At 41.1% G+C, this 13,515-nt stretch overlaps 1 protein-coding gene across 5 annotated transcripts in view; it reads left to right on the top strand.

The window, feature by feature from the left end:
* IRF2 (interferon regulatory factor 2) overlaps positions 1-13,515 on the top strand; it is a 40,217-nt gene that overhangs the window by 19,366 nt on the left and 7,336 nt on the right. For all 5 annotated transcript variants that reach the window (XM_053975501.1, XM_053975505.1, XM_053975502.1 and 2 more), the window contains 5 exons: positions 3,666-3,765; positions 4,381-4,557; positions 6,532-6,578; positions 9,648-9,759; positions 12,580-12,744. In XM_053975501.1, the coding sequence (XP_053831476.1) occupies positions 3,666-3,765; positions 4,381-4,557; positions 6,532-6,578; positions 9,648-9,759; positions 12,580-12,744 (601 nt within the window). The remainder of the gene's footprint in view (positions 1-3,665; positions 3,766-4,380; positions 4,558-6,531; positions 6,579-9,647; positions 9,760-12,579; positions 12,745-13,515) is intronic.

Raw genomic sequence — 13,515 nt, 5'->3', positions numbered from 1 at the left:
AGGCATCTGCCTGGATTGCCTTTGTTATGCTCAACAAGAAAATTGCACTCCTGAGCATTTCTGTGTAAAAATATTTGCACATTCATTTCAACAATGGATTATTAAACCAAAAATATTTCTATTTTTACTGTAAATCTTGACCATAAATGAAGCCATGCATGGAACCAGTGAAGTGTCATGTGTATCACAGCCTGTTCTATACCCACAGAATCAATTTTATAGGCTGTAGTATTTTAATCAGAGTTTGGTAAAGGATACTTCACAGTTTAGGTAAGAAGGTGTGTCAGATTATCAAGAGAATGAAACTCATGTGTGTGCACAGCTTTTAAGGAAATAAGGTTTAAATATGAAAGAGACATTATTACCATTCTGGGTTGTTATTGGCTGTCCGTTCTTGGGGGCTTTTTCTGAACTGAAGAAATAATTAAATCTCTCTCAGTTAGAAATGACAAATCAGGTACAGGTGAAAATAATTCTTTCCCCTACTGTCAGTTCATCATTATACCTCCAGAACAAACCCCTTCTTATAGGCCTTGAAGCATAAATACTTGTGTACCTCTTTGGTGAAAATGTTATCCTTCTGAGTGGCATGAAGTAGGAAGAGAATTTCTTTGCCTTCCCTTCTTAATTCCCTTTACCTTTCTTTACCTTCCCTACCTTTACCTTCCCTAAATACCTTTACCTTCTTTACTTTTCTTTGCCTTCCCAGAGAGACAAAACTGGGAGGTGTTAATGAAACAACATAGTTCAGCAGTGGGCAGAGGGGATGTCAGGAGGGGGAGTAGGAGAGGTCAGCGTTCCTCATGGATCTGGAAAAGGAAACATTTCGAGCTGTAATGGAGAGACAACCCACTGCTTTGATGGATGCTTGGAGTGTTATCTTGGAGATGGATGCTACTGTTTAAGATTTGTCCTGACTTTGTAGCTAGTATATGGTCTCACGCTCCAAGCATTTTGCAGTCCCAGAGCTCCCAGTGATCACAGATCACAGAATATTCTGAGTTGGAAGGGACCCACTTGAGGATCCTCAAGTCTAACTCTTGAGTGAATAGCCCGTGCAGGGATTGAAACCACAACCTTGGCATTAGTAGCACCATGCTGCTGTAATCAGCTGAGGTTTGATCTACTTTCCTTTTCATGCCTATTTCTAAGAATGTCACAGCTTTTCCCTTTTGGTATTCCCACTGGAGTTTGGTAGCAATTCCTGTTACAGTGCAAAGGTTTTGTGGGTTGTGTTTTTGACTTTAGGTGAGGCTAATTTTTTAACAGAAACATGAGATTCCTACACAAGAGTCCAGTGATGGAATGCTGGACCAGTCAGCACATGGTTTTCCAAGTCTGAGGGAAAGCACTGATGACCCCTTCCTGTTAAGGTCATTATTAGGCAGCACTGGCTGAAGAAGAATATAGGTAATGTTTGATAATGTGGGAAATAAAGAAGTATTATTTAAATAGAAAGTATCCAGGTAAACTAGAGCAGAGCACTCTACTACATGGTATTGATGTAATCAGCTGTCTTTGCAGGATTTCAGGGAAGATTAGATATTTCATAGTTGATGAGATAATATGTAATTTCTGTATAGGAGTGTAAAATTATATATGTATTATAAAATTATAATACACATAGCTTCTGTGATTTTGTTATTTGTGTGATGATTTGATATAATTCCTGTGCTTCAAGATATCTGGGATTGGGAAGAACTTTCTGTAATGAACAAAAGCACTGTAATGACCACTTAGACTACTGCTGAGTGTCCTTGCAGCTTCTTTTGAAGCAGTGAGTACAGTTGATGATGACAGGATGCTATGTCTGGAGTCTTGTTCAGTCTGCTAGGTTTTGAATTATCATATGGTCTATTTTAATCTGGTCTATTCTTGAAGTTCTTGTTGATAGAAACTGTTTTCTATTGAAGTGATGATTTTTTTTTCCTATGCTTATTATAGTCTATGAAAGACTAAAGGCAGGGAAGCTTATTCTAGGTCTGATGAATACAGTAGTGTTGTGGACCACAAAGAGTGGCTTTGAGGCTTTCTTTTGACTGCTTTGAGTTGGGAAAAGAAGTATCTCTGTGGATGATTTACTTATATGTAGAGGGAAGAGTAAAGAGGCAAAAGACACGTGACAGAAGTGATGGAACTACATTAAGAGGAATATTGAGTGTGAGGACTTGAGGGGAATGAGGAACATATTAAATCATTGCTTGCACCAAATTAAAGATGAAGCCAAGCAAGAAAGGAAGAATGCAATTCTGAATAAGCAGATATGACAGAAAGGATTAAAGATGAGTTGAAGGACAAAACACATGCTCAGAAGAAGAAAAGATCACATGGGAAGGAAGGGAAATAAACGTAGCCTTGGCATGAGTGAAATATTAACCAGACAGTCAGGGAAGAAAAGTGGTTGCTGGGGAAAGGGGAAAGGGTGAAGGATTCATCTAACCCGGCCAGATATCTACAATACAGTCATTTAAATGAGAGCTGCCTGTCTAGAGTTGTATGTAGTCTGTAGGAAGAAATAGGCTCTTTTAGGGTGGAATTCAGGCAGCATAGCTCAGGTGGCTGCTGCAGGAGGAGGGTGCATTTTGCCCTGGAAGTACTTTTCTCTTCACAGACTGATAATTGGATCTGAACCTGCAGTGACAGAGTTTATAGTGCAATATGTCTGCATGTGAAGCCAGATAAGTATTCTTCCCAATAGGGGAGAAAAAAGCTCGGTTTGTATGGCTTTGAAGAAAACAGCGTGAAGAGTTCTGAAGCAGCCCTCTAGGTCAGGACAAAGGAATTCATTACTGTGTTGTATGACATAAAAGCACATCTGATCCCGCATCCTTCTGGCCCAGTATCCTGTGTGCTAAGTGCTTGTGGAAGGAGTGTAGGAAACATGTTATTCAAGCTCTGAAAGTCACTGGACCCCCAGAGCTGGAGTTACATCCTAAAACTATCATCTTTAATAGTTGCCAGGGATCTTCCATGATCCCTTGGGGAATCAGTTTATACTGACACCATATAAGGCATGCCCTGATTTAGCTCTGTGTTAAAAAAACTAAATTAAAAAAAAAACTTCCTTTGCATTTCTTTAATTGAACTTTTCTTTGGTCTAAAGTTTCTGAACTAAAATGTGTTTAGGTATCTTCAATGCACTTCTTCACATGAGTGTGTCTGGTTTTTTTATCCCCACTGGAGAGATGTCTGCCGCTGAGATATTCTTTTGCTTGGCATACAAATTTACAAGATCTCTTTTCTTCACCATGCTACTTTTTATTGGCTGAATTCTAAATCCCTTGATTTTGCTCTGTTCCTATGGTTGTTTAGTTTCCGATACATTTTTGCTAATCATAGAAGTGTCTGTGCTGACAAAACAACGCTTTGTATGAAAGCTTAGAAATGTGTAGTACTGCGTGTTTTTTCCATGTGTCAGCTCGGAAAGCTGCCAGGCTCATCTTCCCTGAAGTGGCTTCTGAGTATTTCATACACTTGGACTGTGCTCTGCTTTGGTGATGCCAATGGATATTTTCCTGTTGATTTCAGTGACAGTGACACTGGGCTAGAAGGGAGCAAAACACTTGGAGATGCTGAAACTGTGCTTATAAATTAGTGACTTAAAATCATCAGAAGATTCCTCAAGTCTATCAGTGTTGGCATTTCCTGTTTGTTTTCCCTTCCAGGAGAAGAAGATTTTTCAGATTCCCTGGATGCATGCCGCAAGACATGGTTGGGATGTTGAAAAAGATGCTCCCTTATTTAGAAACTGGGCAATTCACACAGGTATTGGAACTCTCTTTTTGCAGGACAGATTTTCACATCGTTTTCCCTTTTAAAGTTACATTTTCCTTCTTTTTTGTCTTAGCTTTTACTAACACAGAGAGTGAATTTAAGTTTCCAGATTTGTGGGAGGCTAAGTGTTTTTTCAAGGCCTGTGATACTCTCCAGCTTAATTGAAGTGCCATAACTCATTTGCATTGAGGAACACAGTAAAACATAATTGATTTAAATGTTAGCAATTGGGTTCAAAACTGTCAGGAGTAGTGCACAGTCAGCACTTTGTAGACATAGGCCTTTAGGCTTTTTATGCCTTTCTATGGATTTGAGCCAGATATAATAAAGGTAAATGCTGTGCAAGCTTTTCCATGTTGTTATGGAGTCACATCAGATCTGCAGTGCCCTGAGTCTTTCTTGAGCACAAACCGTTCATCATCTGTTCTAGAAATGTGCATGAGAATGAGATCACAGCACTCTCTTGCAACCTCAGCTATTGTTAGAATGCTTGTCATGGGAACCAAAGGCTGATACCTTGAAGCTAACCTACGCTGTTATTAATTTGCCTCAAATCTTCAATCACGTGTCATATGTGCCTAACTTTTCTTTTCTTTTCTTGCTCAGGAAAATACCAGTCAGGAGTAGATAAACCTGATCCAAAGACATGGAAAGCAAACTTCCGTTGCGCTATGAACTCCCTGCCTGACATAGAAGAAGTGAAGGACAAAAGTATAAAGAAAGGAAACAATGCCTTCAGGGTGTACCGGATGCTGCCCTTATCTGAAAGACCTTCCAAAAAAGGTAGAGGGGAGAGCTTTTCAACATGAAATGCTGTTGAGGGCGTTGTGTTGAGAAAAAACACCTGCTTGCAGGTAGCTTAGTATGCAACAAGCCACCAATGCAAGCTGTACATGGTGCCCTGGCTGGCTGGGAAATGACTGGAACTTACGAACGACTGTATGAAAAATGGGCTGCATTCAGAAGAGAGGATCAATGAGATGCAATACCCCCAAGCTGTTGATATTTGTCTGTTAAACCTGATGGAGTTGTGTTCAGAATCTACTCCCAGGTCTCCTTCAGTCAAAGAATATGATTAGGGGGTATTAAAGCTCAACACATTTAACTCAGTAGGGGTCATTCAGAATATGGTGGCAGACATTTTGGTATCTTTTTTCAAGCAAGGGTACAATTAAACTGGCTCTGTCTTGAGCTGAGTGAGAGCAGTACACTCACTCAGAACATTAAACCACGAAACCACATTGTTAGTTACAAAGACCATGAAAAACCAACCCACAGAGCATGATGATGGTGAAATGGGAAAGGTCTGAATCCCCAAATTTAGGAATTAAATCTCCTTCCTGCCAGGAGAAGACCTAACCACCAGGACAATCTCTTAAGTATTTGGTTTTTTTCAAAGTAGAAGCATTGCTTTATTTAGGGCTCATTAGCTTTCATATGGCTTCCTAACTGGTTTATGCAGTAGAACAATGGTTTCCTTAGTCCTCTGGTATCCTGTGTTGTCTAGAATTTTGGATGAAAAGGTAACCTATAAACTAAACACATGGTGTTCCTCTAACACCTGTAGCTACAGTTTGCTACTCTCTTAGATTGAGAAGTGAAAGGCAGATTTTCAGTTTAAGGTCAGTGTGACTGGAAATTATGAACCATGGCATTTTTGGGGCAGAATCATACTGTGAAAGGGAGATCAATGTGCAAAAGGTAGAACATTTATTTTGAAACTGTTTCCAGTCTCTTGTCAATAGTGTATTTTGTTTAGGCCCATTCCCCTGGACCACAACATGTCTCCTGGCAGTAGATTCGTGTAGGAGATAGAAAAGTTCATCTTTAAAGCTGAGATTCTGGGAATAGGGTCTGTGGTAGGAGAAGATTCTGCAGAAAGTCCAGTTACTGTAAAACCCTGACATAGTTTGGGCCTCGTATATATTTTTACATGCCCTTTTTTTGTGTCATGTGGCTAAACACGTGTAGGAGCAAAAGAATCTGGCTGCAAACGTTTCTAATTTTCTGTGGTATCATGTAGTAGAGATGGGAAGAGCTCCTGGGACATGTCTGTGCTAACACTGGGGCAGAGCTGAGCTTGCACCAGCAAGTCTGAGCTTCTACATCAGGTCAGAGCAGGGGCAGCAGCACTGGGGTCTGCCAAGGTGCATGACATTTTGTGAGGGTCACATGCAGTATGATTTTTGGGATTTCAAAGTCCAGCATGATTGCATAAACCACTTTTGCATGAATTGTATTATGTATTTCCCTACCAGCTTGCAACTATTTACAAAAATATTGGTTGAAGTTTATTGTGATCTCTTTTCACATAAAATCAATTAACAATCTCCCTTTTCCTGTAGCTACAGAGAAAACGTCAGAAATGTGATGAGGCATATATTTTGATTTTTCTTCCCTTTAAGAATATTTTTCTCCCCCTTTCTTTTTTTTTAACAGGCCTTGTTTTTTAATTTGTCATTCTTCCATATTTTCACTTTGATTTTTTGACTGCAGTTGCTTTCCTTGGTCCCACAGTGGCTCTCTTTTGTAGCCTTTTAAAAAAGAAACACAAAGCCAGTGCGTTCAAGGTGAATTTTTTGCTGCCCAGGCCTTAAGGGAAGGGTAAAATTAAGCAAAATGTGTTCTCCCTTTGCTAGGAAGTCCTGCCATTTTGAGGCTCATTTTGTGGCTATTTGTTGGTGAATACAGAAAATGTGAAGGATAACTAACTCATGGCACACAGGACTTTATGAAATCTTCCTTCTGTTGTTGCAGGAAAAAAGACGAAATCTGAGAAGGATGACAAATTCAAACAAATTAAGGTAAAAAGTGTCTATTTAATGGTGCAAGAGCTTGTGAATACAATCTGTGGCAAATATTTTTTAACAGCCCAAACAGTATATTGTGGTGGGTACTTGCAAATGCTTGTGGTTTGGTTAAGTAACTACAGTTAGCCAGGATGCTTGGGGTTGGTTTTTTTTTGAAATGTGAAGGCTGTTAAAGCCCTGACTTACGTCATCAATGGACACAGCCCTTGTGTTACAATGCCTGGAGGTTGGAAAACTGGCAGTCCGCTATACATTTGCCATTTCTTTGTCTCTGTAAGGAGAAATACAGTAATTAGGGAAGGAATGCTTCTGAACAATGGAGCTACCTTTTGGAGCAATTAATTTCTGTGTGTAAAGCACTGGAAATTCATTTTCATTTAGGCAAGGGTCAGAGCTGCACCTTGTGCTCATGCTTTGTCTGTTACAAGGCCTCAGTTGTAAAGCTCTTCAGTTGCAGCCTGAGATTTCTGCTTGTTCAGAGCCTGGGCCCAGACTGATGTCTGCTGTCCCTGCGAGGCATGGTATTTCCTGGCTTTCACACCTCTGCAAAGGGCCTCTGGGAGGTGGTCAGTATTACACACCAGCAGGAGCTAGTCCACCTTCAATTTTTTTAACGAAAAAACAAACCTCAGAGATTTCAGACTCTCAGCTTTCAGTAAAATTGGTGTCCTTGGGCTGTGTGTAGCAGCTGTGCTACAGTGCAAGGACAGATCGGTCCCCTGCTGCTCACTTGTGAAGGGCTGTGCCACTCATGCCTGGGTTCAGGCTCTGCAGCCTCTGGCCAGGAGATTCTCGGGGCCAGGTGAACCCAGAAATGTGGGAAAAAGTGCTCCACTGAAACGGTTTGGAAAGCAGGTGCTGCCACAGCAGTTGTGACTTGTGCAGTTACACCTCAGAATGGTGTGACTTTTAAATTGTCTTAAAGGAACCACTTTGTAACTATCCTGCTTGGCTCATACAGCCACGTGTGCTTGTTACCAAGTGGTAGCTGATGTTTAGAGGGAGCCAGTAAAACTGCTTTGGTCAGAGCCGAGCAGTGTGCCAGCACATACACCTTCCTACCAGTGATACCTCCTGTTAGTTCTTGTGGCTCTGAGCTGGGGCCAGGTAGTATTCTTGTCTGTTCCCCCATTGTGACAGATGTGTGCAGTGGCTAGCCTGGATTTGAAGAGGTGCTCTTCCCGTACTCAGCCACTCTTAGGCTGATTGTTGAATGTTGAAGGCTGTAGTAGTGAAGGGTAGTAAGTGAATTAAAGCAAATGCACATTTCTGAGCATGAAAGCTTCTTACAATTGCTTTGCTTGGTGATGAGAATTCCTGAGATCCAAGTTGCATGTTTTGAATTGAACGCCTTACGGTTGCCTTGAAAAATGTCTTTTAGTGGAGCCCAGTGGGAGGCTACTCCACAATTTGCCTGGTAACTGCATTGGCCGAATTTCTACCTTATCCTAGATGTATCCTTTAGACCATGCAGCTCCACATTGAGAGATATTTTTTTAAATCCCAGTAACATCTTTCTCTATGCATTTAGCTTACGCTAGACATCTGAACACTGAAAATTCAGGTGATTTAACACCAACTGTGCCAGTATCCAAGTCTCTTTGTGGATCTGGCACCATCACCTGAGTTCTAAGATGCATATTTGTTTCTGAAGCTTGAAAGGGGCTACTAAATAAACTTCTCTGTAATCAATCCTCAAAAAAGTTGAGCAAGTGCTTCATGCATAGTATTTCCATAGGGGCTGCTGTGTTTGCTGTGAATTAAAGCAAACAGCACCAGATACTCAAGGCTCCAGTGTGCAGCCCTAACTTGTCTCTGCAGTTGTGACCCTCAATGGATCAATAGCAGCTAATTTTATCTTTTTAAGCTCTCGGAGTCTTTGACCTATGGGCCAGCACAACTGGTGCATCTCATCAAAGATCTAGCTGCCATTAACACTTAACTCTCCACCCTTCTGATGTGCCGAGGAATGTTGCGACAGGGTGCATGTTTGCCTTGCTTTAGTGTCTGGGAAGGTGCTTGTGTTGAAGTGACAATGCTTTTTGAGTAGATCACAATCACAGCATGTGACATCCAGGAAAAACCTATCACAGTGCCCCCAGTGTTTTGTCCCAAAGATAACAGTTCAACAGTACTGGGATGGGCTGGCACTGCAGGTCCTGAGGCTTACCTTTGCCCTGCCTTTGATGAAACGCTTTAGAGCAGTGAAAATGAGCATGGTGTGGACAGCTCTGCACCTCTCTGTGGGTGTCTCTGCCTCAGCAAGCAGGGGACAACTTGCAGCCTTGCAGGGCTGGTAGAGTAAGAACAGAAGACTTTAGACATTGTAACCAATAAACCTATGAGAGAGTTAATACTGGAGAGGAAGTTGCACGTGTAGAATAATCCTTTTAAAGAAATCCTGAGTTAATGGAATTAATTTTTTGGTGTCTACTCTGAAGGGATTTTTTTTTATTCCCACTCAAGTGTATCAGGCTTACAGAGAGGCATCTTATGGAAAGCTCGATCTGTGTAGAACAGGTGGTGTTTTCCAATGCTGTTGCCCTGTGGTAATGTTTATGATGTGATCTAAAAGGCTGTATTTAGTGTAAACACTTTGGTTTGCTTTCAGGCTTGCTATAGAGAAAAATTAAGGCTAGAATTTAGTAATTGCTGTACTTAGAAACTAAGGCTTCCTTTTAGAGAGTGGAAAGAGATAGAGCATATTTGGAAGGGACTGAGGGTGACTGTTTAAATAGAGTACTGTTTTCAAGCAGTGTTTCTTCCTTGCTTGTTTCAAATGTTAATCTCTTGTAGTAAATAGCTTACTACTTCCTTGCTCTCAGAAAGCTTACTCTAAATTTGAAAATTAAAAATAGCTTTCATTTCAAAGAACAAGATTTGGAAATGAATTTGTCTTGGGCTTCTCCTCAGAGAAATATTTGTTCTAAGACAGTGTCTTGCAGAAAGCAGGGGGTATATGGCAGGCAGAAGTCATGGGATTTATTACCACCTCAGAACAAAGAGATGAACTATCTCCTAAAATAAAGCAATCCTGACCCAACTGTACTGTTTTCATTCTAGCAAGAGCCAGTTGAATCATCTTTTGGGATGAATGGGCTAAATGCTGTCACTTCTGACTATTTCCTGTCCTCCAGTATAAAAAATGAAGTTGACAGTACAGTGAACTTTGTAGGTAAGTACTGCTATGCTTTTTTTACATACTAAGCACACAGGTGACTTCAAAAACCTTTTTGGTGTGCCAGACTTATCTTTCCATCAGCATTTTGCACTTCAGGGAATGGCACGGTTGCAGTCAGGTAGACCCATTTCTCAGTAGCCTAGGCCGTGCAAGATTGTGGTTGCAGGCCAGCCCCACCCCTTGCAGAGACAGTGAGCAGTACTGTGCCACTGGGGTGGCTCCCTTGAGAGTAAAGCACTTACAGGCACTCTTAGCTGGCTTCTCATGGTGGGGGCTTATTCCACAGGGTAGTCCTCAGCCATGAAGAGATTGTAGCCAATGTCACCTGGGAGTTAAACTGCAGTCAGATGGCAGTTTCCCATTGCTTAAAGCAGAGGTTTGTATAGAATAGCATTTTATTTGGGAGTTCAAACCAGTAGGCAAAATGTAGGAACTTGATTCTTTTCACTGACACCTCAGTAGCAGAGATAGTTTTTAACGTCACTGAGCTAACGAAAAGGATCATCAAAGATTGCATTTAGAAACCAGTACATTAGGAATTAGCTGTCATCTCAGCATGTGAATAATTGATCCTCAGTAGAATAATTGGACTGGGCTTTGACAGCTCTTTTTTGGCTAAGGTTGTCATTGCAGCAAGAGCTCCTAATAGCATGACCCACATACCATTTTGTCTAGAACTCCACTTTTAAATATGACAAATATTTTAGTATTCTGCTTGGAGAGATGGCAGAAATCATGTGCAGTGACTATTTTCGATCCCCATTTCTTAGGTCACAGGGCTTTGCATAGTCATTCCCCTGAAGTACTTGTGTGGCTGAGGAGTTTGTGAGTAGTTTTACTCTCTTTATGGCAGTTCATTTAATCAGCTGTTGCTTTGTAAGAATATTAGAACATGCTCCTACTGTTATAGCTTGAAGGAGTAGCACCATAGTGCTATTAGTGCTTCCTGTTCGCTGACTGAGGATCAGGTAGGGAACTGTCATCCAGTGTTGTTTAATTATTGAGATGTGAGGTGTGCTGCCTTATCCAGACTGGAGAAAGAAGCTGTTATTTAGGATTGCAGGAAGGATTTTAATGTAAACAGGGAGGAAAAGGTAAAATAGAATTGTTCTGCAGAAAGACAGGAAATCAGCTGGAGGGGATGAAAGACAAACAGCACCTGCAGAGTTTCTGACATATGTGCTGCTCACTGGAAATTGTGGCATATTGCCCAAGTGAGAAGTAGTTTTTGCTGTGCATTTTATCTCTCAGGGTGGGTAAAAGTTTGTCAGGTATTGAGGAAAGAGATAAAACAGTGCAGATGGCCTGCTCATACCCTGAGTGGGTTGCGCAATATTCGTCTCTCCCAGATAAATTAACTGTGTGTGCTCTTGCACCATTCTCACCACACTCAATAAAAGCTGGTTGTTTCAGAACAGGAAAGGTGAAATAAAGGGGGAATGAAATATCTGAAACATAATTGTAGTAATTGTAATTTTAAAAAGTCTATCTGGTATGTATGTAATTTTTTCTATGCTGGCATTGTTTCTTAAAATACACATCTAAGTTTTCCAGATTTTCCAGTGGTTACCTGGCACTTCACAAAGCAAAATAATATGCATCTTTTCCCTGGGAAAAACACCTGTCACTTTTCTTTTTCAAAAAGCCCTGTCTAAAGATAGAATGCAGGAGTGGATTGTCTGTATGGACATGTGCATTCATGTTTATTTATCTTAGTTCATGCAGGAATAGATGCTATCTTTTGACTTTTTAAAATTTAATAATTAGTATATTCAGGTTACTTAACTGAAAAATTGCAAGATCTGTTGTATTTCATTGCCTACATGTTTTTCCCTGCATGGGTCTAGAAGAAAATTGACTGTTTGAACAACATAGCATTGTGTTTGTACAGAATTTAGGCTATTGTTTCCTTTATGTTCAGTGAAAAAATATCTAGAGTCTTTCTCTTGGGTAACCATGGTTTCAGGTTAGCCATCCTCTGGGATGGCTCCATCCCTGTGCATTCTTCTGATCTAACTCATTGGCTTTCAGTTCTGGGCTGGATTAATGCATTTGTCATGTGTTCATACAGCTGGGATTAAAGGAGGAGTTGTACAAGACAGAGGAAATTCTGTCAAGCAGCTTCAGATGAGTGAGATTCTGGCTTTTACCATACTTTTGCTTTGCTCAGTAACTTCTTGGTACCTTGGTTTGTCAACCTTTTTCAAAAGGTTGTAGTGCAGAACAACTAATATCTGCAAAGCGTTTCAGGACACTTGGAAAGCATCCATGGTTGCTTCACTTTGTAGAAATAAGTAATGCTCCTTTGACATGAAATTTCATGTGCTCTTTTGGTATTAAATATCATGTGCCTGGGGGAATAGGAAACCCCTCTGTTAATAACTAACCAAACTGTAGCTTTTTGTCACAGATCATGGGGATTGCAGGTACAAATTTATTTTCTGCATACCATCGATGGCATTGAGAGGGTCAGTGACAATGGCCATATTGTCTGGAGCAGAAATTTTTCATAGATTATGTCATATGTACATCAGAGTCCCACAGTGTTTTGCTTGACCCCGTGGCCAGGTTTTTGCATGCTGGTTCTGGTCTTCTGTTGTATAGTTTACATTAGAGCATTCAGAGGCCATGGGGTGGTTTACAGCTTGCTTATTGAGGATTGCAGATTTCCTTTAGAACTGTCACTGAAAGCAGGTGGTGGGCATGGAAAAAAGTGCTGAAACTATTGAAGACTCAGATACCAAACAGGCTCTTAGAGGTTCAACAGGGTTGAGATTTTGTCAGTAATCACTTTTTTTTGTTTCTAATCCCAAGTTGTAGGACAGCCACACCTTGATGGCAGCAGTGAGGAGCAGGTGATAGTTGCCAACCCTCCTGATGTTTGTCAGGTGGTAGAGGTGACAACAGAAAGTGATGAACAGCCCCTCAGCATGAGCCAGCTGTACCCTCTACAGATCTCCCCTGTCTCATCCTATGCAGGTAAGCAACTTAGTGTTTCTTTACACTCCTTTTTCTGGAAATGTTGGGAAGACGCTGGGGGAAAGAGGGCTCTTCCAGGCCAACTAAAGAGGATTCAGAAATGCATACTCATCGGCCTTCTGAATTGTTAATGAAACTCAAAAATGCACAGTCCTCTGCTCATTTCCTTGGGAAACAACTTGACAGATCTGAGTTTGGAAATGTGAGCTACAGGTTTTAGCCTGTGAGTAATGGAAAAAGAACTTTAATGCAGAGATCTTTTAGAGGAGGATTTTCAGTGGTACAAATGACATGCCCTCTGCCTTGCTAAAGATCAAAGGTCTTTTTTGCTCTATGTTTACTCAGCGTCTAGCACAGTGTGCAGTGCTAAGGGCTGCACTAATGGTATGTATGCAGATATGGAGCTGAGGGCCCGGGGGGAGTGGGTCTGTCTTGCTGCAGACTAGAAGAGCCATGTAGTGACTGATAACAAGTGATCTTTCAAGCAGCAGAGCTCTGGACATCTGGCTTCCAACGTCTGCCTGCCATCTGGATTCTCTGATACCTAAAAAGAGGATGAGATAACCGGCTTCCCCCTACTCCCTGTGAGGGTGGTTATGGTTTCCCTTTTCATCTGGCCTCTTATTTTCATATAACAGTTAGGAAGTCTTTAGCACTCATTTATCCCTTATCCAAGTCTAACAGTGTGTTCAGAAGTTTCTTGGGGAGAACAGACACAAATGTACGCGTGGACATGCTATATAGAGGTCCCATAATCATATAAGTCTTATT

This window comes from Vidua macroura, chromosome 4 (genome assembly GCF_024509145.1).
Source record: "Vidua macroura isolate BioBank_ID:100142 chromosome 4, ASM2450914v1, whole genome shotgun sequence".
In the NCBI taxonomy this organism is placed as follows: domain Eukaryota; kingdom Metazoa; phylum Chordata; class Aves; order Passeriformes; family Viduidae; genus Vidua; species Vidua macroura.
The sequence above is the reverse complement of the archived record's forward strand: the minus strand, read 5'-3'. Positions and strand labels throughout refer to the sequence as shown.